General features: G+C 40.8%; 1 protein-coding gene across 1 annotated transcript in view; it reads left to right on the top strand.

Moving 5' to 3' along the window:
• Nucleotides 1–24,118, top strand: part of LOC132767826 (uncharacterized) — a 112,829-nt gene that overhangs the window by 4,015 nt on the left and 84,696 nt on the right. Inside the window, exons 2-15 of the mRNA XM_067471298.1 lie at nt 2,597–2,725; nt 2,859–2,982; nt 4,531–4,659; nt 5,356–5,484; nt 5,662–5,787; nt 10,617–10,745; nt 11,377–11,505; nt 11,626–11,781; nt 11,960–12,070; nt 15,424–15,555; nt 18,558–18,767; nt 19,222–19,350; nt 19,546–19,635; nt 20,876–21,055. Coding sequence (XP_067327399.1) covers nt 2,597–2,725; nt 2,859–2,982; nt 4,531–4,659; nt 5,356–5,484; nt 5,662–5,787; nt 10,617–10,745; nt 11,377–11,505; nt 11,626–11,781; nt 11,960–12,070; nt 15,424–15,555; nt 18,558–18,767; nt 19,222–19,350; nt 19,546–19,635; nt 20,876–21,055 — 1,903 coding nt within the window. The remainder of the gene's footprint in view (nt 1–2,596; nt 2,726–2,858; nt 2,983–4,530; nt 4,660–5,355; nt 5,485–5,661; nt 5,788–10,616; nt 10,746–11,376; nt 11,506–11,625; nt 11,782–11,959; nt 12,071–15,423; nt 15,556–18,557; nt 18,768–19,221; nt 19,351–19,545; nt 19,636–20,875; nt 21,056–24,118) is intronic.

Here is a 24,118-nt window from a genome sequence, read left to right as displayed (position 1 = left end):
GGGAGCAGTGGAGGTGGCAAAGAGGAGGAGGCCACTGCCAAAAAGGGCCGTGGTGGCGGCGGCTTCCCCCCTCACCCCTCCGCTGCTCCGTGCTCCTTCCTCACCAGGCTAGGTAACAGGAAGGGACCCTCCGGGTATGGAGCAGCAGAGGTGGTGAGGAGGAAGCCGCTGCCTAAGAGGGCTTTGGCGGCAGTTGCTTCCCCCTCGCTTCTCTGCGACTCCGGGCACAGAGCAGCAGAAGTGGTGAGGAGGAGGCCGCTGCGAAGTAGGCACACTCTGCCCACTCGAGTGGGCGGAGAAGCCCTACTTTGCGGATTTTCACTTATCACAGGTGGTCCTGGGACGGAACACACGCGATTAGGGAGGGATTACTGTAACTATAAATTAAAACCACAGTATTTTCTGTTGGCGATGGGGGTTCTGTATGGGAAGTCTGGCCCAATTCTATCATTGGTGGGGTTCAGAATGCTCTTTGATTGTGGGCGAACTATACATCCCAGTAACTACAACTCTCAAATATCAAGGTCTGTTTCCTCCAAACTCCACAAACCATCAAACATAACCATACTTTAGTTTAGACATTGCATCAATCCTGTGGTTGTCCTTTAGCTGCTTCAGTATTGTTATCAATCACTGAAAGCTTGCTTGCATAGCCAAGTTTTAAGCAGTTTTCTGAACACCAGGAGGGAGGGGGGCTGATCTAATTTTTTTGAGGAGAGAGTTCCACAGTCGAGGGGCCACTACCAAGAAGGCCCTATCTCTCATCCCCACCAATCACACCTGCAAGGGTGGCGGGACCGAGAGTGGGACCTCCCCAGCCGAACTTAAGACTTTAATTGGCTCATAAAGGGATATGTGTCCAGACAGGTTAGCTGGACCGGAATCATTTAGGGATAAGTAGGGTTTAAAACAAAACAAAACCACCTCAATATTAAAATGTTGCTCCTTTCCTCCTTCCCTTCTTTCGCTCCCTCTTTCTCCTTTCCTTCCCTTCTACCCTTTCATTCTTCCTTCCCTCTTTACTTCCTCCTTCCCTCTCTCTCTCTCTCCTTCCTTCCTTCCTTCCTTCCTTCATTCCCTTTTATCTTTCCTCTCTCCCTCTCTCCCTCCATTTCCTTCCATCCTTCTTCCCTTCCTTCTTTCTCTTTTTCCTTTCTCTTTTACTCTTGGGGAAAGTTTACCTGGGAGAAGAGAAGGTAGAGAGGGAACATGAGAACCATCTTTCAAGATTTCAAAGGGTGTGCCATTGAGGAAGAAGAGGGGGAAAACGGACTTTCTGCTGCTCTAGACACCAAAGCACACGAGAGCAATGGTTTCACATTGCAGGGAAAGAGATTTGACTGAAAAGATTAGGATGAACCTCCTGAGAGTAAGAGCTATTGGAGAGTGGCATAAGCAGCCTTGGAGTGTGGCGGAGTCTCCTTCTTTGGAGGCTTTTCCACAGAGGCTGTCTATCGGGAGTGCTTTCATTGGGCCTTCCTGTATGACGGGGGTTGGACCGGATGGCCCTTGTGGGTCTCTTCCCCCTCTGTGATTCTCGGATTCTATATCAGGAGTAGGCAATAAATCCGGGGTCTAATGGAAACGCTTTTTGGAAAATGGAAAATTTCAATGCCTTGTGAAACACAATACAAGCAGTCCCCAAGTTACTAACAAGATAGATTCTGTAGGTTTGTTCTTAAGCTGAATTTGTTTGCAAGTTGGAACATGTGCACCTTTTAAGTGTAACTCCAGCCAAAAACATATTCTTTAGTTTTGGAGGGTTTTTTTTCTTTTGTTTTTTTGCTGTCTGGCCCATGTTCAGAAAATTTCGCCTCACTTTGTGTCCCTGGGATAATTAGATTTTGAAAAAAATGGCTTCTTGTGGAAACAAGGATTGGTGAGAAAGTTTCAGCAGAGACCCTGTTTCTCCGTGATAACTTTTCCAGAAGTGGATTTCCCTTTTTAGGAGTAGATTTCTCTCACTTTCTGTGGTCTCTTGTCATTAGTAAATTGGATGCTTGCAACTCGGGGACTGTCTGTATACTATTGTACTTGACATACACAATTCCTTACCACTTCTGCTTAGTACCTTTGTGCAGATCTCTTTAATGCAACATCAGTTGTCATTTGCTGAAAATCACTGACTAGAGCATTGCCATAGTCTCCTTCTGAATAATGAAATCAGAGATTAATAGATAATTGTCAGATTTTTGGACCATTCTCCATGCTAGCTGGAGACAATAGGAATTGAAATTTTTACTTACATTTGATTCAATCTATCAGAGGATTTTATGCACTGTGGATGTGAATTTAACTATAAACAACTACAGATCATCCTAGCTTCATTTCATTGCTTATACGGATGTAACAACTAGATGCTCACTGAAAGCTCATGGACTTCTCCTTCCTTAGTTATGCTGAAGCCATTTAAGGTAATTTGGCTGTTACTGTTATGATATTTGAGCAATATTGCTAAATTATAACATGATGCATCAGCGTGGGTCCCCTTCTGCTTTGAGGGCATGATTTGGGAACCAGCATTGAACCTTGCTAAATTATTAAAATTAAGGAACTATCATTGTAGGTTATGACATTATTATTCTTTCCAATTTAGATGTATTTGGCTCAAAGCAGAGTTCCTGGAAAACCATATGAACTGGATACGGATCTTCAGAAATTAACTGTAATACATGTCACAGTCCCGAGGTCTTTTACTGAAAATGTCTTGGCAAACAAATTTAAGGTACGAATGCAGCATCAACACTGTTTCCATAATGCATTCTTAGTCCACTAAAGATCTAGAATGTCATTTTTGTATCTAGTTTTAAGTGACTGCCAAATCATTTCATCTGATTTTTAATATATATTATATATAGGTCTATGGAGTTATTGTTTCATGTGTCATCATAAGGATCGAGTTTGGAAAATCTAAAGATTTAGGATACGTAGGATTTTCAGTGCCATCTGAAGCTGCTTTGGCCATAGAGGAGTGTGACAAAAGTAAGAGATTGTTTTCTCCCCTTCTTCTAGCAGTCGTGGGATAAAATTCTGTCTTTTAATTGAAGAATTTGTATAGAAGTAGTCCTACAAACATTAGACATTGCTATCTGCTCGTTGTCCCTAAACTGCATCCTTTTATAGTGTTATTTTCTCAACATCACAACATACTGTTTTGTTGGGGTACATTCTTGTCCCAGCCAGTGCTGTGGTTTTTAAAAAGAAAAAGACCCTGATCCAGACAAAGTTATTTAAGTCCTCATACTGAGGCCTCATCTACATTGCCGTAGAAAATACAGATTATCTGCTTTGAACTGGATCAGGCATGGCCAAACTTTTAACTTGGAGGTCACATGGTGAGCCAGAGCTGGGTGGGTGGGCCGGGCATGGAAGGTTGGTTCAGGAGGGAGAGTTTCATACATGGCAGCTTGCCTGGTCCATGATTGTGCCCAGGAAGTTGTGCTCATCAGTGCTAGCCTTGGGCAGAGCCTCTTCCTGGCCTGCACCTTGGCCTCCGCTGCCACAGGACTCAGCTGCTCCTCATTAGCACACTCCCCTTCTTCTGGGCCTCTGCCCCCAGTGACAAGGAGGGCAGCTCCTCTTCCTCCTCCTCCACTGCTGCCACCTGGGCATGCGTCTATCTAGGGTTCTCCTTCCCTTTCTTCCTGCTCCTGTTGTTCTTCTTTCTGAGGGAGAACTTGCCCTTGAGAAAGGTGGTGGCAGCAGAAGAGAAAGAGGAGGTGGAAGAGGAGCCACCCTCCTTGTTGACAGGTGTGGAGGCCTGGAGGAAGGGGAACGTGCTGGCTCCATGCGCACCAGTGAGGATCAGCTAAGTCCCGTGGAGATGAAGGCCAGGAAGCAGCTCTGCCGTGTGAGACTTTCCTGGTCTCCTCTCAGCATGAGGACGTGGGTAGGCTGGCATGTCCTCATTCTTGTAGGAAGGTGAAAGAGAGGAGGGCCTGTGAAAAGAGCCGAAAGGGCTGCATCCGGCCCCCGGGCCTGGGGTTACCCATATCTGAACTGGATTATATGGCATTTTTAATTAATCATCATATATTTGGATATTGCAGGAGTAACGTTTTAAACACTTAAAAGCCCCGAGAGGCCTTATTTTGACCTATTTTCAAATTAGGAAGCTTTCTGACTTTCAACTCTAGTACTGTATTGTTTTGAAATTGGGTGGATGTTAGGAGAAAAAGAGTATTATCCCCTCAAACGTTTTATCCCCTCAAACATTGAGCTATGTGTCTGTAAGAGTGACAATGGGAAGTTGCAGCCTTGCATGTCCTGTGGGGTAGCAAGATGGACCACAAACCTTTTTGAGGAGTGATGGAGAAATGAGATAAATAATCAAATGACTAATTTCATAACCTGCCATTTTCTGAGCGACTACAAGATTTTCTTGTTTTTCTCAGGCAGTTCGTCTTCTTAACCAATACATTTTTGGAAACTCCTAAGAAAAGGTTCAGCTTCATTGTGGTCCATAAGAATGGTTAAATATCAGTAGTGAGAAACACATTTTTAACATTTTGAATTGCTGCTTGGTTTCAGGTTTTGAAGCCGTTTGGGCTGAGGCTGAACCTGATCCCCCTAAACACCCTTTTCTCAGATTTGGTGTGTATGGTGCCCAGCAGAGGACAGCAAAACATGAAATCGAAGGAGCCACCTTGAATACTATGTGTACGTAATATAATTTTAAAACAAAACAAACGTTATATTGATTGCTGTGTGCATATTGGTAATTTTCACTGAAATCCTCTGATTTTCATGTCTTGGCTTTAAGAATGCCTATTTTTTTTTAAAAAAATTGAGATATTATTTTAAAAATGGAATGCAGATCAAAAATATTTTCAATTAAGAAATATGCAGTGTTTTATTTTTAAATAGACTTTTTATGGTTTAAACGGTTTATTTTAAAATACTGTTTAGTTTAATTCTATTTTAATGTTTATAATGTTTTAGTTTTTATACTGTATATTGCATAGGTTTTAGAGCTGCTAGCCACTTCGAATATCTGTTAGGAAAAAAGTGTAATAATAATAATAATAATAACAACAACAACAACAGAAGAAGACTGTCTTAAATTAAAACCCCAGGTTGAATAAGCCTGTAACTCGGCTGATAAGGTCCACTAAAGTCAGGTCTCATGCGAATAGTCCCAAGCAAGAATCAACAATTCATGAAATGCATGGCAATAGATTTCTTCATACTTCATATAGTTTTTATACATACCCAAACACAAATACAGGTGTAGGTTGTGATCTTGCATAAATCCTGATAATAGCCACATAAATCCTTGTACTGTACCAAGTAGACTAAAACAGAATCTGGATTTTTTCCCCTTTAAATAATGAAATACTTGACTGTTGACTTCAGGTAAAAACACCAGTCTGGCTAATGATGTTAAACAGCCAAGTAAAGTCTCTGAATCCAAATCTCCTGTGAACAATCCCAAACAGAAAACACCATGCAACGAAGCACAAGAGAGCAGTGTGGATACTTTGGGTAAGTATTAAGCAGTAATGTTTATGTCATCTGTGATCCAGAAATCCTTGTAACTTGCCAGTATTGGATCTAGGCATTCAAGAGAAAATTAAAATATGAGATACTGTACATAGTAGTCTAAAAACAGAATCTGAATTATATATTTAATATAATGAAATATTTCACTATTGGCTTCAGGTAAAAGCACCAGTCTGGCTAAGGTTGTTACAGAACCCAGTAAATTATCTGCATCCACATCTGATGTGAACAATTCTAAATCTAAAACAAGCAATGAAGTACAAAAGAGCAGCGTGCATACTTCTGGTAAGTTTTAAGCAATACTTTTTATATGATCTGTTATCCTGCAAGCGGGGGGGACGGGGACACTGAGAGGGATGGATCTTGTGGGGGACTGTGACTGTTGGTCGTGAAGGCAGCACCGTTTTGTCCTTCGTCTTGGCTTGTTTCAGACCTATGCATCCCACAAAGTAAATGACCAGTGCTTATAGGCCTAACTACACCAATTGTCGCCATCACAATTACAAGACATTGGACATTCTAATGCAAAAGATCCTTCTTTTTACCCAGGGTTCATTCATTGATTTTAACTGTGCCTTTCAAAGTCCTTGTGCCTCTAAAACAGACTCCTATTATAAATGGGTTGGGTAGCCAAAATGGCAGGCTTCCTGGGCTAAAAGTCCTGCTCCTAAATGCTAGGTCTGTGAATGGTAAAACAGCAGTTGATCCTGGATGAACATGTGGACCTTTCTTGCATCCCTTAAACCTGGCTGGACGAACTGGGTGTGTGTATGTGTGTGTTATCTTCCAGCTTTGTTCCCCGAGTTTTGGGGTGCACCAGCAGGCTAGGCCCAGTGGCTGGGAAGGTGGAGTTGTGGTGGTCCATTCGGAATCCATCTCCTTGAACAGGTGCCCCATCTTGCAATCGCCTAGGTTTGAACATGTCTTTCTCAGAGTGGGTAACCAGGAAAGATTAGAGATTCTGTTTGTGTACCGCTCACCCCGCTGTACAACAGTCTCCCTGCCTAAGCTAGCTGGGGTGGTCTTGGGGCTGGCATTGGAGTACCATCAGCTAGTTTTGCTGGGAGACTTTATTGTTCACTCCGAGACCACCTTGTCGGAAGTGGCTCAGGACCTTATGGCCGCCCTGTCAACCCTGGGGCTGTCCCAAATTATATCTGGACCCAGTCATGTAGCTGGACACACTTTGGACCTAGTGTTTAATGCATCTCGGCTAATGACCTTCACAGAGAGCTAGACAGGGGGACTGTGTTCCTTTTGGTTCTCCTGGACATCTCAGTGGCTTTCAATACCATCAACCATGTTATTCTTTTGAGTCGGCTCTCTGGGATGGGACTTGGGGGCAGTGCTTTGTAGTGGCTCTGCTCGTTCCCGGAGGACTGCACTCAGAAGGTGGTGCTGAGAGTGCTTGCTCCGACCCTGGCCACTGGCTTGTGGAGTCCTGCAAGGCTCAGTTCTATCCCCCATACTATTCAACATCTACACTGGGTGAGGTCATACGGAGTTTGGTGTCATCTGTACACAAATGACACACAACTCTATTACTCATTTCCATTTCAAGACAAGATAGAGGTCCGCCTGGTGAGTTGGGAGGTCGATTCGGATATAGGGTGGCATCCTGTGCTTGATGGGCTTTCACTCCCTCTAAGTGCACAGGTTCGCAGTTTGGAGATCCTTCTGGATTCAGCGCTGACCCTGGATCCACAGGTGTCGGCATTGGTCAGGAGGGCTTTCATATGATTAAAACTTGTGCTCCAACTGCACCCATATCTTGAAAAGCCAGATCTGGCCACTATGGTCCATGCTTTAGTTACATCTCAGATGGATTACTGTAATGCGCTCTACATGCTTTTGAAAACGGCTCAACTTGTTCAAGGATCAGCATTCACGCTCTTAATCGGAGCTAGTTATAGGGAATATACCACTCCCACTGACTGTTTCTGGGCCCAGTTCAATGTGCAGGTTATTACCTACAAGCCCTAAACAGTTTGGGTCGAACCCATTTGTGTGACTGCATATCTCCTTATGAACCTGCTCGGGTCTTAAGATTGGCCAGGAGGCCATTCACAGAGTCCCATCTCTGTCTCAGGCATGATTGGTGGGAATGAGGGAGAGGGTCTTCTCAGCAGTGGCCCCTTGCATCTGGAACACTCTCCCCAGGGAAATTAATGTGGTACTATGACTTAAGAGAAATTAAGCAGGCTCCCACCTTAGCAAGATTTAGGAAATACTTGAAATCCTGAAATCCTGGCTGTGGAAGCTAACTTTTGAAAATGGTTAGATGTTTATCATCTAATGCAGTCGTTCTCAACCTGGGGTCCCCAGATGTTTTTGGCCTACAACTCCCAGAAATTCCAGCCAGTTTACTAGCTGTTAGGATTTCTGGGAGTTGAAGGCCAAAAACATCTGGGGACCCCAGGTTGAGAACCACTGATCTAATGGATAGAGAACTTAATTGGAACTTACATTGGACCTGACTAGGACAGTGGTGTAAGGACATTGGACCTGACTAGGACAATGCTTTAAAGTGTAGGTATTATTTTTATATTATTACTAGCTAAACTTGACCACGTTTTGCTGTGGCTCAGTCTGATGAGGAATAAACATGGTTTTTTAGTAATGATTCAGCAGTATGCCTTCTGAGTCAAGTAGCGATTTGGCAGTGTAGGCTCAATTGGTCATTTTCATCTTCTATGAATTAGTTTGGGAGGAAGTTATGGTTAACGCTGTGAAAGAAATCAAAGAGCCAGCTCTGGTAAATATGTGTCTGATTTTTAAGTGTTGGCATAAAATGTTCCGCTGTAATGTCAGCGCCAAATGAAGTAATTTGTTAGCAGGAATTGTAATTTCTGTTGTTTTTGGGGAATTGTTTTGAATCATCAGTCATGCCATTTAGCAAACTTTTCATTGGCTCTTTTGGCTGCCCAAGTTCAGGAAGCATCATTTTTCTGCTTGCACAGCACATTCCCAGGGTTTTTTCTTTAAATTTACCTTTTTTGCAGTGCAGACAAAGTGTGTCAATTTTTCCGATGGGAACGTATTTACATGAGGTATTGTATTGAATATCCGGTTTGTATGAAAAAGGAATTTGGTGATATGAAGCTCGATCACTCAGATATTGTAACAGCATATGTCTTCTCTGTTGATCTAATTGTTCTTGGTGTTGTTGAGACGATTGCGCTGCTCTTCTTCTCAATTCAACTCATAAGACTTCCAGTCTTTCTTCCCACTGTGCTGCTGATTCTTCAGTTTCCCTTTGAGAAGTTCTGGCTCTATCACGTTCGTTTTTGTCTAAACATTACTGATCAGTGTGGTTTCGTCTCCTTTGATGTTCAGTGTTTGCGTGTCGAGAACCGCGGCCTGTGTTCGAACGTGGGCGTGGGATTTCAGATGATTAATTAATGTGGTACTATGACTTAAGAGAATAGTCTCCCTGTGTGTTCTTCAGCACCTGGTGATGAATGCTGGCAAAATTAAAAATCCCAATCCCCAGTTCTATTTCCATAGCCAGTAGTAATCAATTTGAGCTCTGCTTACATTTCTTTTAATGCTCAGGTGAAATGATAGCAGTACTGTGATTGGTTGATTTTTCTTAAGCTGCTATAGTGTAAGGAAAGCTATGCTATGATTGGTTGTTATTTCTTCTACTGATGTGAATTTATGATAGCTCCTCTGGGTTTGGTTGTTTTTTCTTAAACTGCTGAGGTAAATGGACAGCTAGGCTGCGATTGGTTCCTAGATCTCATTTTTCTTTCTTTTTTTTGGTACTGTTTAGGTAAATTGATATCTAGGCTGGGTTTGGTTACTATGTGCTACGCAGATTTTTTCTGGACAACTTTCATAAGAGTGGATGCTGAGATCTTTCTCTTGGCCACTTTGTCTATTCCAGGACTGCTAGTTTTACTATTAAAACACACGCAGTTTCAAACGCAATGTTGTATCATGATTTCATTCAACTATTAAAACATGTGCGTATTGAATGGCAACGTTGTGTTAAAATTTCAAGTCATTCGACCATCTACTTTTTGAGTTTTGCGTGCACAAACATACGCAGGTTGATATTTTATATATAAAGATTTAACTTACAGTTTTTGTCTTTTATGTTTACTTGAATATAACTGTTTAATTTTGTTATGTTGCTTATTGTCTTGCTTTCCAATTTTGATTGTTTGATGTTTCTATATATTTTATTTTGCTTATATCAGTACTCAGGGACTCAGGGCGGATCACAGAACACATATATGACAAACATTCAATGCTGACTATACAGTGACAAGACAGATAACTGATAGATGTGTGTGTATATGTGTGTGTGTGTGTATGTATGTATGTATATATGTGTGTGTGTGTATATATATATATATATATATATATATATATATATATATATAGAGGCTTTCCTCCATCTTTTGGCTGTTGCTCCATCTCCTTGCCGAAGAGCTTTTTTTGTTCGTAAACTTTCCTCCTTTTTCTGGTTGAAACGCCATGCCTAAAATACCTTCAATGTGGTTCCTATTTATCTACTCACATGGCTGTTTTCGATCCGCTAGGTGGGCAGGGAGCTGGACTGAAGGTCAGTAACCCACCCTATCCCGGCTTCAAATTGTCAACCTTTTGGTTGGCAAGATTTACTACAGATGTAGTTGGCAATTAGCCTGCTGTGCTAAAGCCGATTAATCATGTGGTTATTTTGTGTTATATGTTGTGAGCCTCCTCAAGTCCCCTTGGGGAGAGGGGTGGGGTATAAATAAAGTTCTAACAATTATTTATTTATTTAAATTTATTTATTTATTTATTTATTTATATCCATCCTGCCCTTCTCACCCTGGAGGGGACTCAGGGCAGCTTACAGCAAAGGCACTATTTGATGCCTTGAACACATATCAGCGTAAAACAACATATACATTAAAATTATATCATTAAGACATATCAATTAAAACAGTTATTTAAAATCACATAATCAGAGAACATAAGTCAGGAGCCATTCCAATTGCCATCTGTATTATTATTGTAGAGATATTCCTAACATCTTTTAGTATCAACAGGATAATACCTAAAGTAGCCTAAACAAATTCTGAGAATTTGAATTATTGACATATTCATTCTCATTTCAGGTAAAGATGCCAAATGGGTTAAGTCTGCAATGAAACCTGAGGTACGCTCTGAATCCAAATTTCCTGTGAACAATCCCAAACACCAAACAACAAGCAGTGACATTCAAGGGAGCAAGTTGAATACTTTCAGTAAGTTGTAAGAAGTAATTTTAATGTCGTCTGTGACATAAATCCTTGTCACTTGCTAGTCTTGGATTTAAACCTTCCAGGGAAAATTAAAATACGAGGTACTATATGTACTAGTCTTAAAACAGAGTCTGAATTGAATTTATATATTTAAAAATAATAATGAAATATGTGAATGTTGACTTTAGGTAAAAGCACCAGTCTGGCTGAGATGGTTATTACTGTTGCTTTATTGAATATTATTTTGATATGTTTGTATTCACCTGAGGCGTTAAATGCCTGCCTTCTTTGTGTGCATAAACCGCCCTGAGTCCCCTTTGGGGAGAGAGGGTGGTCTAGAAATAAAGTATTATATTATATTATATTATATTATATTATATTATCTGAGTCCAGCTCTCTTTTGGCCAATCCCAAACAAAACTATGAAGTTGATGTGAGCAGCACAAATACTTTGGGAAAGTTTAAGCAGTAATTTTTATGTCATCTGTTATCCTACATTTGAAATCCTCGCTGTTTCATTGTCTTGTAAAGATATGCCTAACATCTTTTAATCTCAACAGGATAATAACCTAAAATAGCCTAAACATTAAAATTCTGAGAATTTGAATTGTTGCCATATTCACTCTTGTTTCAGGTAAAGATACCAAATGGATTAAGTCTGCAATGAAACCTGTGGCACCCTCTGAATCTAAATCGTCTGTGAACAACCCCAAACACAAAACAACAAGCAATGAAGTAGAAGTGAGCCGCACAAATTCCTTGGGTAAGTTTTAAGCAGTAATTTTTATGTCATCTGTTATCCTGCATTTGAAATTCTCTGGTAACCTCAAGGCTGGACTTTTGCCGAGAATTTGAAATGTTGCCATATTGATGCTTGCTTCAGGTAAATGTACCAAACCGGAACAGCAAACTACTTCATCTTCCATGATCTGCACTGAAAATAAAAAAACAGGTAGACGTACCAAATGGGATCAGCTACCTACTTCATCTTCTGTGATCTGCACTGAAATAATGCAATGGAGCAACTTGATCCCTGTAGGTAGGTATGTAGTACACTCTTAAGAGTGACATGCTAGTACACTTATAATAGTAGTTTCTACTGAAATTCTTCTCGTTTCCTTGTCTGAAAGAGATACAGAATGTGTTGTGTAGTAGAAGGAAGGCATGCGTGTTTTGATGTTTTTTTTAACTGTATACCATCTATCTCTGGGCTTTAGTTTCTAGGATCACTTTGAATGTGCCTGTGACCAGGACTGAATCTGAACCTGGTGGTAAAGAACAGAATGCCATCACCCACAGAACACCGGGGAGCAATTTGATTCTTTTAGGTATGTAGTCCCAAACATATATCCCAGAATCCTAGTACATATGTGATGTAAATTTTCATTGGCACTGTCTTACTTCACTTTAAGAGGTTGTAGGAGGTCATATAGAAGGCACTATATGAATCTTCATCCTGTTGTGCAGGGTTGGTCAAACAGATCTGTTTGCGGTATATGGCAGTGACTCCTAATGGCTGAAAAAGAATGGTTGGAGAAAGACCAGGAGTAGGTTTTGTGAAGACACTTGTAAGCTTAGCACTGATAATGATGATGTCAGTTTGTACAGAGCACACTGGTCTTGATCCTGGATTAGATTACTGTTTTCAGGAGGTAGCACTGGAATATTTTGCAAGGCCCCATAGCATCTTGGACTTTGAGGTCTCATAGGGTTCTCTTTACTGTGTTTTAACTGTTTTCTCAGCTCTTGTAATATGTGTATGTTTTAATGTATGCTTTTAATGTTGCATTTAACTATGTTTTAATATATGATTTTATAGATGTATTTAACTATGTTGTGCCCCGCCTCGAGCCAAAAGAAGAGGTGGGTTATAAATAAGATGATTATTATGATGATGAAATTACACATTGAGATCATGGCAAACTGATTGGTTTAGTTTGGATTCAAGTTAATCTGTCAGCCCATAGGGGTGTGCAATTTGGGTAAACACTGTTCCGTTTTTGGTGTCCCAATTTTCATGGCCTCTCCTTTCCATTTTTTTGGGAGCGTCCCGAATTCGGCCGGACAAAAATCGGTTTTTCAATCTGGAATCCAAAAGATCGGTTTTTGCTCCAGAAAGAGCTGGCGCATTGGCAGCAATGGGGAGACTTCCCAGGCTCCCCTTTCCATCATTTTTAGGGCTATCGGGATGAAAATGGCCACGTTTGAAGGACACATTTACCACTGTCGCCCCCTTCCCCCCCCCCAAGGTTCATAACATTTGGGTCATCCCCCGATTTTTTGGAAACTCTTAAAGTTTCTAGAAATAAAATCTCTAATTTTAAAAACCCCAAAAAGATATCTCCCCTGCCCCAGCCTTGCCCTGTAATTTCTCCAGTTACAGATAGGAGCAGCAGCAATGCACTTTTCTGAATTCCTATAGTTTATTTTTGAGTGGAGTTATTGCATTGTTTTATCCGGACAAGTGCTTAGCGTTTTTAGATTTGTTTTATATTTTATTTTATATTCAGTTTATCATTGTATCAATCATTAAGGTAGAATCCTTTAATAGAAGGAATGCGTAAACAAAGGGGACATCTATACTGTAGAATTAATGTAGTTCAACACCATTTTAACTGCCATGGCTTAATGCTATGCTTCTGCATTTCTTAATCTCACGCTTGTCAACATACTGAAAGATGTCAACAACATGCCCCTTATAAGAAAAACACTACAGTATGATTAACTGGAAACCAGTTTTAAAAATATGTTGTGGGAAATTCAGCATTGTTTGAAAACCAGTGTTTTTGGAGAAGTAATATTATTTAAAAGGTCTTCTAAATGTCCAGCGGGAGAGCGGTTCCATCCCACCAGAGCAGGTTGTCTGCTTCACTGATTCAGAAGGCAAGGCAATGGCACCCTCATACAAGGTAGCGGATGGCATGTCACCATGTCGTGTATAGGTTTGGGGGAGAAGGATAACTTCAGGCAGCAGTGTTCTAGCTTGCAGACAACTGGAGAAGATTGGGACTGTGGCTGCTTGTTGTCTCCACTCGCCCGCCCACTCACACCTTAAGTTAACCATCTCCCCAAAGATGGCAAAAGTAGCAGGTGGCCAGTCACTGTGCAACAGGTGCCTGATTGTCTTGAGGGTAGTACGAAGCCTGTCAGTCCCCACACCTAAAGGTAAACTCTCCTCAAATGGTAGCAGGTCTCCAGGGAATCAGGTGAGGTAGGGAATAAACCTCTACCTGAAAATCTTGAAGACGGTCACACCATGCCTGTTCATAAAGCACCTTCCTCTTCTGTTTTGAAATGTTAAGTGTGTGTGTGGACTGCAGAGTGGAAAGTCAGAACCAATCTAGTCAATGAGTGTACATACAGCAGACCTGTAGTTTGTGGGGATTGCGGGCACAGAATCCCTATGACAATGGAGAAATAGTCCTGACAACAGTATTGTGCACAACTTCTTTGTGTAATTCCCTCAAGACCATGATGAACTCAAACTGAAAATCTGTTGGAGGCGGGGTTTCATCAGAATGGGCCAGCAGGAACTCCATTTCCCAACCAACTATGGCCTTACAACCGACTCATTTGCAACTAGTGAGGCACCTTATTCAAAATTTATTTATTTATTTATTTAAAACTTTTATATCCCGATCTGCTCTACCTCCGTAGAGGGACGCAGACCGGCTGACAGCTAAAATTCAATGCTAACACTAAAAATCTAAAGTATCATACATCAGCATTAAAATTAACCAATACATATAGGATAAATTGAAGCAAACAAGCAAGCAAGCCCTGTATAGTAGCAGTCAAGCAGGATTTGGTTGCACAGGTTTATGAAACTTGTTTTTAATGTTCTATTTTAAATATGCCAAGAGCCCTGATGCTAGCACAAGGATATTGAGAGTATGGTTTGCATGTATGTCCTTATCCCCCCACTATTTTTGCCATACTTGTGTTATTATAAGGTAAAGGTAAAGGTAGTCCCTTGACATTAAGTCCAGTCATGTCTGACTCTGGGGTGTGGTGCTCATCTCCATTTCTAAGCCGAAGAGCCGGCGTTGTCCATAGACACCTCCAAGGTCATTTGGCCGGCATGACTGCATGGAGCGCCATTACCTTCCCGCCGGAGCGGTACCTATTGATCTACTCACATTTGCATGTTTTCGAACTGCTAGGTTGGCAGAAGCTAGGGCTGACAGCGGAAGCTCACGCCACTCCCCGGAATCGAACCTGCGACCTTTCGATCAACAAGCTCAGCAGCTCAGTGCTTTAACCCACTGCGCCACCGGGGGCTCATATATCATACACATATGCTAATATAGGGCTACTATATTTTTGCACTGTTTTAATCTGACTTTACACTGGGTACAAAATTTGTCTTAAATAAACATGATTAATATATAACAAACATTGTTCTGTGAGGTTCCAATCCTGGGTCATATGCAGGCAGTTCCTCCAGATGTAACATTGAAAAGAAAGGAAGCAGAACATGTAAAAGCAACTTAATCACCGTAGGTATGTAGCACACTCTTATGATAAGCATTTTTGCGATCCTAGTGTGTATGTGATGGTAGTTTCTATTGGAGTTTTTGGGCCATTCTTCCTTCATTATTATCATGTTATTTGGCCATTAAGCTATGCAGTAATCCACCAAATCAAATGCAAGTTTAATCCTGATCTGTTTATTTCCTAGGTTCAGTTGACAATGCCACGTCATCTGAGCCTGCAGTCACGGCACCCGAATCTAGTGTAAACTACTGGGTGAATCGCACAGAAGAGAAGATAAACGTCACCAGTGCAAAGGAAAGCAACTTGATTCCATTAGGTATATAGTGTAGTTTTGTTATATTTTAGTTTAAGTACTCATTGATACCCAGGCTAGGTATTTTGTAGTACTGTTTATTAGAAATAGCCATGGATTCTTTTTGGATTTCATGAATGGTCCCATTAGAAAATGCATAAAGATGTGGGCAAACTACAACTCCCATCATCATCTGCCATTGCCCACAAGCCCCCCCCCCCCCCCCCAATTATTTAAAGTTGATCATTTTGGGCATGTGTGCCAAGTTTTTTTCCAGGTCCAAGTGGGGGGTATATGCTAAATTTGGTCCAAATGTAAGCCAGAGGGCTCTCTGGATGTGCAAGCCATCCTGAAAAATACATATAAATATACATATATATTTTGACTTTTATTTATATAGATGTATGTACAGTGGAACCTCAGCTTAAGAGCATCTCAGTTTAAGAGCAGTTTGAGTTAAGAGTTGGTGCTCGGCGCAGGTTTCACTTTCACATATGAGCATCATTTGAGTTAAGAGCTAGCTCCAGAGTACAGCTTCAGTGGAGCAGCCCTCGTACCTCTATGCCTCTTGCTCTTGTCCGCTTTAGGAGATTGCTGTCTGCTTTGCAGAACTTTGGGTTAGTTGATTTTGTGTTGTTTTTTTTTATTCCTGGTATGTTTGGCTTCATGAAGAGAGGGAGGGAGAAGAGAGTAAGAGAAGGAGGGAGGCTGGAATAAGTACAATAGGAAGAAAGTTATGCTCCTGCCCTCTTCACTTTGTGCTTTGTGCTTCTACCATTTTAAAGTTGATCTTTCTTTCTTTTTAGTCCATGTGAATGTTCATTTATACGTTGTTATTTATAAACAAAAAATGTTAGGGGGCAGAATGGATTAATAGCATTTCAGTGTGAAAATTCACTTTGAGATAAGAGTGCTTTGAGTTAAGAGTTTGGTCACTGAAAGAATTAAACTCTTAATTGAAGGTATCACTAGATAGATAGATAGATAGATAGATAGATAGACAGACAGACAGACAGACAGACAGACAGATAGATATTTCCATGATTCATGTATGGAGTGCACACAAAGCCCACTCTTCTGTATTGGCTCAATTGCATCTTTAGTGATCGATGAGTTTGAAGACTGTGGTCAAAAGACCATGTCATAGATAACCATCCCATACTCTTGTGGGACTCCGTTATCAGAACCCATGATGCTACCTGGAGGACCTTTGCCACAAAGTGCAGAAGAAGAGGACCCAATTAAAGCAAATGTTCAGGCCATGTTTATTTATTTATTTACAGCATTTATATGCCACCCTTCTCACCCCGAAGGGGACTCAGAGTGGCTTACAATATATATTTTCATACAATATATTATATTATTAGCATAGTACAATATCAATATATATTACTATATTGCACTATACCATTATATTGTAATATTATTAGTAATATTACATGTAATGTAAATATATAATTATGATTATAATATTGAATTATTATTACTAGTATTATATTGTACTACATTATAATATTATAAATATTATATGTATATACAATATACTATATTATATTATTAGTAAAGACAAGATGGAAGTGTCTTCTGCTCCCTTCTGTCTTCGCTCTGGCCAGAGCAGCTGTTGGTGCCAGAAGGGGGAGGGGCCTCTCAAGTGATGTATATATAAAATTCATTAGGATGTTCCACTTCCATAAGAATCTCTGTGGTTCTTTAACAGGCTTTTAAAAAACTAAGCTATAAAACTATAAAAGCTAAAACTATAAAATAATAAAATGCTGCAGTAAGAAAAGGGTCCACGTGCTTAGCAGAAATCATTGGTTAGTGATAAAACAAACAAATTACAGAGGCTAGAAAACAGGCTTTTTAAAAACAGGTTATCAGATACATGAATATTACCATCTTAATAATATCATTATCACTATCAGGTTCTTTCACACTTCCCATAATGTGTAACTAGTGCAACGAGAATAACTCAGGATGCTCTTATCAGATGAGAAGACCAAATCCCATCTTAGGATAGGAAAGGATATCGAAATCTCAGTAGTTAAGCCACTAAAAGCTGGTTCTCCTGTGGATGTAAGCCTTCCAGAGGCAGGAACCATGAAGAGATACGTACAAAGGATTACCGTATATACTCGAGTATATACCGACCCAAATATAAACCGAAGCACCTAAAACATTTAACCTACCGATGCCTCAATTAATGTAATTTTATTGGTATCTGTTCTTTATTTTGAAATTTACCAGTAGCTCCTGCATTTCCCAGCCTCAGCTTATACTCGAGTCAATACATTTTCCCAACACATATTGACTTGAGAACACAAGTCAATACAAGTACACGAGTCAACACATATTTGGCTCCTGACTCAGGGACTGGGAGAAAGAGGAGAGGAATAATCCAGTCTAAACTATGCCTCTCCGCAGATACCCCAGACTCCCAAGATGGAAAGGAACGGACAATACCTCAAGACTCCCAAGGTGGAAAGGAAAGGAAAGACCAAGACAGGAAGATAGGGATAGACCCTCAAGATCCATAAGATGGGAAAGGAAGGGAAGAAGCCTCAGGGATGGGGTCCCCAACGAACCCTTCCCTCACCCCTTTTCCTCTCTAAGGCGTGCAAAGGCAACAAGCTTACGGGGAGAAACAGTCTAGTTCAGACAAAGATGCCTTTTCCTTCCCTCCTCTCTCCCTCACCTCCTTTCTGTTGGCCCCTCTGTCTCAGAAATTTGTCCTGTCTCCAACATAAAGCTATGGCGACCCCATTTGGGGTTGCAACCTTCAGTTTAAGAAGTTTTCATTTAGAAGCTTTTAGAAGGTCGCCCTGAATTGCTTTTTTTTGTGGTAGCACCTGTCTAAACCAGAAGAGGGGATGGTCCTGTGCTTGGGAGAATACTCAAAGTCTGTTTTGCATGTTCCTACTTATCTTGAACTAGAGAAGTGACATATCTAAGGGTTAACTTTCATCTGCTGTGGAGAAAAATCTGTCATCATAAATCTCAGTGTTCTTTTTGTTTGTTTGGTTTAGATTATCACGCCAGTGAGGTTCAGCAAGTTTTTAAACCACCAGAGCACTCTGAATACAAATATTATGTGGATAGTACAGATCACAGTGCTGCTTTGTCTGAACCTTCAATGCAGTCACCTGGCTCCAATTCAGACTACTACTACTATACAAGTGGCGTAGAACAGCAGACAGATGACCACAACGTAAAAGGGAATAATGTTATGACTTCAGGTAGGCAGTGCAGTGTTACGCTTAAAGGTGCTTCTAACACAGATACAGCACCCATTTTTACTGAAAATCTTTTTACTCTTTCTGTTTGGGGAACATCATTGCTTTATATTTAGAGGTTCTAAGGAGCTACAAATATGAGTGATAGCTGAATTCAAATTAGTTGACTTGTATATGTCTAAGAAAGTAGGAAAGTGCTGCCATCAAGGCCGTTTTTGCATGAATCCTGCATCTTCTGGGCCTTGAACAACTGAGGGAATACCAAAATGCCATGGAACACTATGAAATGTCCAGTTGCACTTTCCTAGGGGCTTTAAGTTAAGGAATTATGTATTTGGTTGAAGAAACTCAGTTTATTATTGAGGAATGGAGAATGGGATAGGGACTTCCCAACTCCTGGGAGTTTCACAGCCTTTCATAAAGTTTTAACTTGGGCCTATATATCTGTTATTTTCAGGTTACAGCACCCATTTGCCTGCGTCTGTGACTCAACCACTTGAACCCAATGTCTGCCCCATTTATGACAGTGCTGTGGAACCAGAAGCAAAGGATTCTGAAGTACAACAGGATACTGTGCTTACTACAGGTAGGATTGTCTTAAAGGAAATGTTTATATACAGGTTGGAATCTTAAAACTTATCAAAGGGCAGATTTTTTCCATTGAAGTTCATTGTTTGCTTCCATTTGAAGAAGTTTTAAGGATTAAAATATCAGAAGCATAAAGTAGCACCCACAAATGCATGAGAACAGAAAAGTGACTTGAATGTGTGTTCACCTTCAGAAAAGTCCCTGAAATCATCTGAATGGAGGTTCTACATGGGTGGTGCACGTCGTAAAAAAAGGAGTCCAGGGAACAGTTTGCTTACCTCAGGTAGGTATGATCTGAAAATAAACATCTGTGTGAAGATTGTGGTGCCAGTATTTCTCTGTTGAAGTGAGGCAACCTCTGCTCAAATGTCTAGTTTGCCTGAGTCATGTGTGATAGATTTTATGCAGAAGTCACCTAGCACCATTGCCAAATGTCTTTTGATGGATTTGTCTAAGCCGAGAATAGATAAGTGTTTGTTAGAATGTGAGTCTAGCATGTTGTCTGAATTTTATCATTATAAACATTGTGTAAAATACATATATAAAATCGTGCGTGCGTGCGTGCGTGTGTGTGTGTGTATGTGTATATATATATATATATATATATATATATATATATGAATACACAGAACAGTAAACATAGGGTGTGAGTTTAAAATCAATAGTTAAAGTTGACTGGGTTGGCCTGCCAGAAGAGATAGGCCTCCAACTGTGTTTTATATTATGATAGTATATTTAGCTGTTGGATCTCTACCAGCAGGTCATTTCTACCAGCAGGTCATTTTGTAGTTGTGGCTCTTAGGCTTGCAGCAAGTATTTTGGCTGCAGTGAAACAAAAAACCCTTCAGAGACTGTTTTGGTGCTGTCCCCACTGAACCCTCTCTTGGGTGACATGTTGGTGAATTTTCTGTTTGCTATTGCCTTTTATAATTCGGTAGTGGTTGGAATTTGAAACTTAATGGGAAGGTATGGGCCACATTATTTTTTGGATGAAAATGTAAGATGTACATGCAAGTTCAAATGCATCTCTGTGTAGATACAAAACCTGTACATATGTATATGTTACTGTGTAGATTGCCAGTGAAATAGGGATTTATGATATTTTAATTGTGGCCTCTGTAACTTACAGAGGGATTCTTCATTTGAACTGAGCCACAGAACTTTCTAAGCTGAGCTTTAAAGAGAGAACCCCCCCTTGCAAAATGTACATGTTATTCCTCATATACAGTTGTTTAGTTGGTGTTGTAGCAACAAGCCCAAATGTTCTCTTTTCATTTTGCCACTAGAGAAAGTTAGTTTGCCCAGGTTGAACAACTATTTTATTATCACTTGTGCCTTTGTAGGCATAAACACGGATGCTTGAAGTGGAAAACACTTGTATTTATGCCCTTTTATTCATTGAGATATATATTATGATAGCAGATTGTCATTGCACTGGACATAGATTTCAAGAATAAACTAATTAGATTTCAAGAATAAACTAAGTAGATAGAGCTTAATTATTCTTACTATGTTTCATTTAGTGGACCCACCAGATCTTGCAAGCGTGGAAAGGTATAATTCCAGAAAACAAGAATCAATCTCTAGATATTTGTTAATGGTATCAGAACTCCCATTGGCTCAAGAGCAAATATTTGGCTTATTTGATGTCATCCCAGGATTGGAATCTTGTGAAGCTCGACCGGGTCTCCAAAGTAAACGTGGTAATGCAAAATATTGAAAAGGGTTTTTTAAATGAAAAATTGGATTATTCATAAACTATGATTTTTTGTTCAGTTGCTTTAGTAATTGAAATATAAATATATGAATCAGTAGAGAGATGTTGCGTGTGAACTGATATGCCTCCCAAATATGCAATACTTGGTGCTTGTCCATTTGAACAGTTGAAAAGTTTTAAAGTCTCTTTTTTTAATCTGAAAGAAGAGAGTTCACTGCAGATATGTTTCAATTAGGCTTTCCCAATGTAGGGCACAACCATGATTAATCATTGTGCCTTGTATTGGAGATGAGATTACTCCATTCATGATCTAAATCCCTTGGAGCCAGTTCCCACCCACATCAGATTTTGGTACCCATGTAGATGTGCTCATCAGCGTGATATTTGTCTAAGAATGTGTATGTTATATAGTCCATATTTGAAGCTGTTGATCATAGCAGCAGCAAAATCAGACTATGTCGAACTATGCATCTAGTCCCTACTTTGAACACAGAGGGTTTTATGTCACACAGTAAGTTGTAGGGAATAAATTGCTGTTTGTACCAATTATGTCACATCAGCTGGAGTCTGTAACAGGCCTGCACAACTTGCCGGCAGTAAGGGCCTGAAATTACATAGGCTAAGCACCTCACTTTACAAGTAAGGTAGAAATAATGACTGATTAGTATTGTTTTTAGGCCGCCTGGTGGTACAGTGGTGGTCAGCTGCTGAACTTGCTGACCAAAAGGTCAGTGGTTAAAATCCAGGGAGTGTTAGCTCCAGCTTCTGCCAACCTAGCAGTTCAAAAACATGTAAGTGTGAGTAGATCAATAGGTACCCCTCCAGCGGGAAGGTAACAGCGCTCCATGTAGTCATGTTGGCCACATGACCTTGGAGGTGTCTACGGACAATGCTGGCTCTTCGACTTTGAAATTGAGATGAGCACCACCCCCCAGAGTCAGACACGACTAGATTAAATGTCAAGTGAAAACTTTACCTTTACTAGTATTGTTGCGTGTGCCTTCAAGTTGTTTCAGACAGGGTGACCCTAAGGCAACCCAATCACAGAGTTTTCTTGTCAGTATTTGTTCAAAGGGGATTTACCTTTGTCTTCCTTTGAGGCTGAGAGAGTGTGACTTGCCTAGAGTCATCCAGTGGGTCTGAGGTTCAAGCCACTACACCACTCTTTCTAAATTCTGAATTCCTTCTCCTCTCTGTTTCTTACCTCCCTTTCTTTCTTCCTTTTCTCCCTCCCTCCTTCCTTCCCTTTTTTTTTTTTTTTTTTTTACAAGGGACTTTCATTAAAGATTTCCCCTGGCCCACTTCTATTTATCACAGGATGCTGAAACTGCACTTGTGTAATGATACACGTCTCTATAGGTTACATGCCAATTTACAACTCAGAAATGGTAATGGTTTTGATTTTATAGGTGCTGAAGTGGTGTGAGATTTGATAATGGACCCAGTAGAATACAGAGCAATGGTCAAGTTCCTTTCCTTGAAATGCTGCACACCAAAGGAGACATTCAGTGAAATGAAAGAGGTTTATGGTGAGGATTCCCCATCATATGATGTAGTCAAGAACTGGCATTGTCAATGCGAATGTCGTCACATTTAGGTGCAAACAGCTCCAATTCCTGGGTGATCCCACTCTGTTGTTGATGAACACACCATCCAGCAAGTGGAGGGCACCATTTTGGGAAATCGATGTGTAATAATTTGCCACCGGGCCCAAAATGTCAAGATTACTGTGGGATCCGGGGGAAAAATCACCAAGACCATCTTCGCATGCGTAAGGTATCAGCTTTCTGGGTACCCCGGCTGCTCACACCTTTCCAGAAGCAGGAATGAGTTGAATTTTGTTGGGCTCTATTAATGATGTGCCATGGAAACCAGGAGGACTTTTTCAACAGACTGATAACATAGGATGAAATCTGGGTCCATCACTATGATCCTGAGACTAAAGTCCAGTCAATTCAATGGAAGCATCATGACTCACCACCTCCAAAGAAGACACTTGCCCAACTCTCGGCAGGCAAAGTCATGCTCACGGTATTTTGGGGCCAGCATGGAGTAGTATTGGTAGATTTTCTAGCAAAGGTTCCCATGATCACTGGGGCATACTATGCTTCACTGCTGCAGAAATTGCAGGAAGCCATCGCAACCAAGAGACGTGGCATGCTCACCAAAGGCATCTGCCTTCTGCAAGACAACGTACCAGTTCTCAACTCACATGTTGCCTAAATGGAAGCATGCTCCTGTGGCTTTGTAATTCTACCGCATATCCCTTATTCACCTGACCTCGCACCATTGGACTTTGACCTCTTTCTAACAATGTTATTTTTAAAGGGCAAGCATTTTTCAGATCATGAGATTTCCGAAGTTACAACATGGCTTTTGGAGGAACCTGTTGACTTCTACAAGCGAGGTGTTTACAGTTGCTTAAGAAGATGGGAGAAGTGTTTGTCTCTAGGTGGCACCTATGTGGAGAAGGACTAATAACTGTGCTAAGTTTCAGTCTACAGGAAGTGGGTCCAGGGAAATCTTTAATGAACGCCTCTCCTACCTACCTACCTACCTACCTTTATTTATTTCTTTTTCTTTACTTCTCCCCTCCCCCCTTCCCTCTTTTTCCTTCCTCCAGCTTTCCTTTCTTTTTCTTCTTTCTTCCCACCTCCTACAAGTCCCTCAGATCTCAAGGTTGATAGGAGGGGCAATGCCTCCAGACCCTGAAAATGGATAGGAAGGGAAACCCTTTCAGACCCTCAAGATGGTTAGGAAGGGTGGAGGTGGCAGTGCATGCAAATGACAGCAGATAGGGGCAGGGGTGGCGGAGGGTGGTGGTGGGGCGGTGCTTGGTGGGTGGCATGTTGTTCTGGCCTTCCCTATAGTATAAAACTGACTGGTAGATGGTCTTAGAATCTTGACACTTGATTATGGAATAGTCTTTTGGTTGTCCAACTCATTACTTGTGTTGTCCTTTTTTGAAAGTCATTTTTCAATTTTTGATGAATTGATTTCTTCCCTCCTCACCACTCGTTGTATCAACTGTTTCTTTTTTGTTTCATTA

Source organism: Anolis sagrei, chromosome 1 (assembly GCF_037176765.1).
Source record: "Anolis sagrei isolate rAnoSag1 chromosome 1, rAnoSag1.mat, whole genome shotgun sequence".
Classification (NCBI taxonomy): domain Eukaryota; kingdom Metazoa; phylum Chordata; class Lepidosauria; order Squamata; family Dactyloidae; genus Anolis; species Anolis sagrei.
Note: the sequence above shows the minus strand (reverse complement) of the source record. Positions and strands in the feature narration are given on the sequence as shown.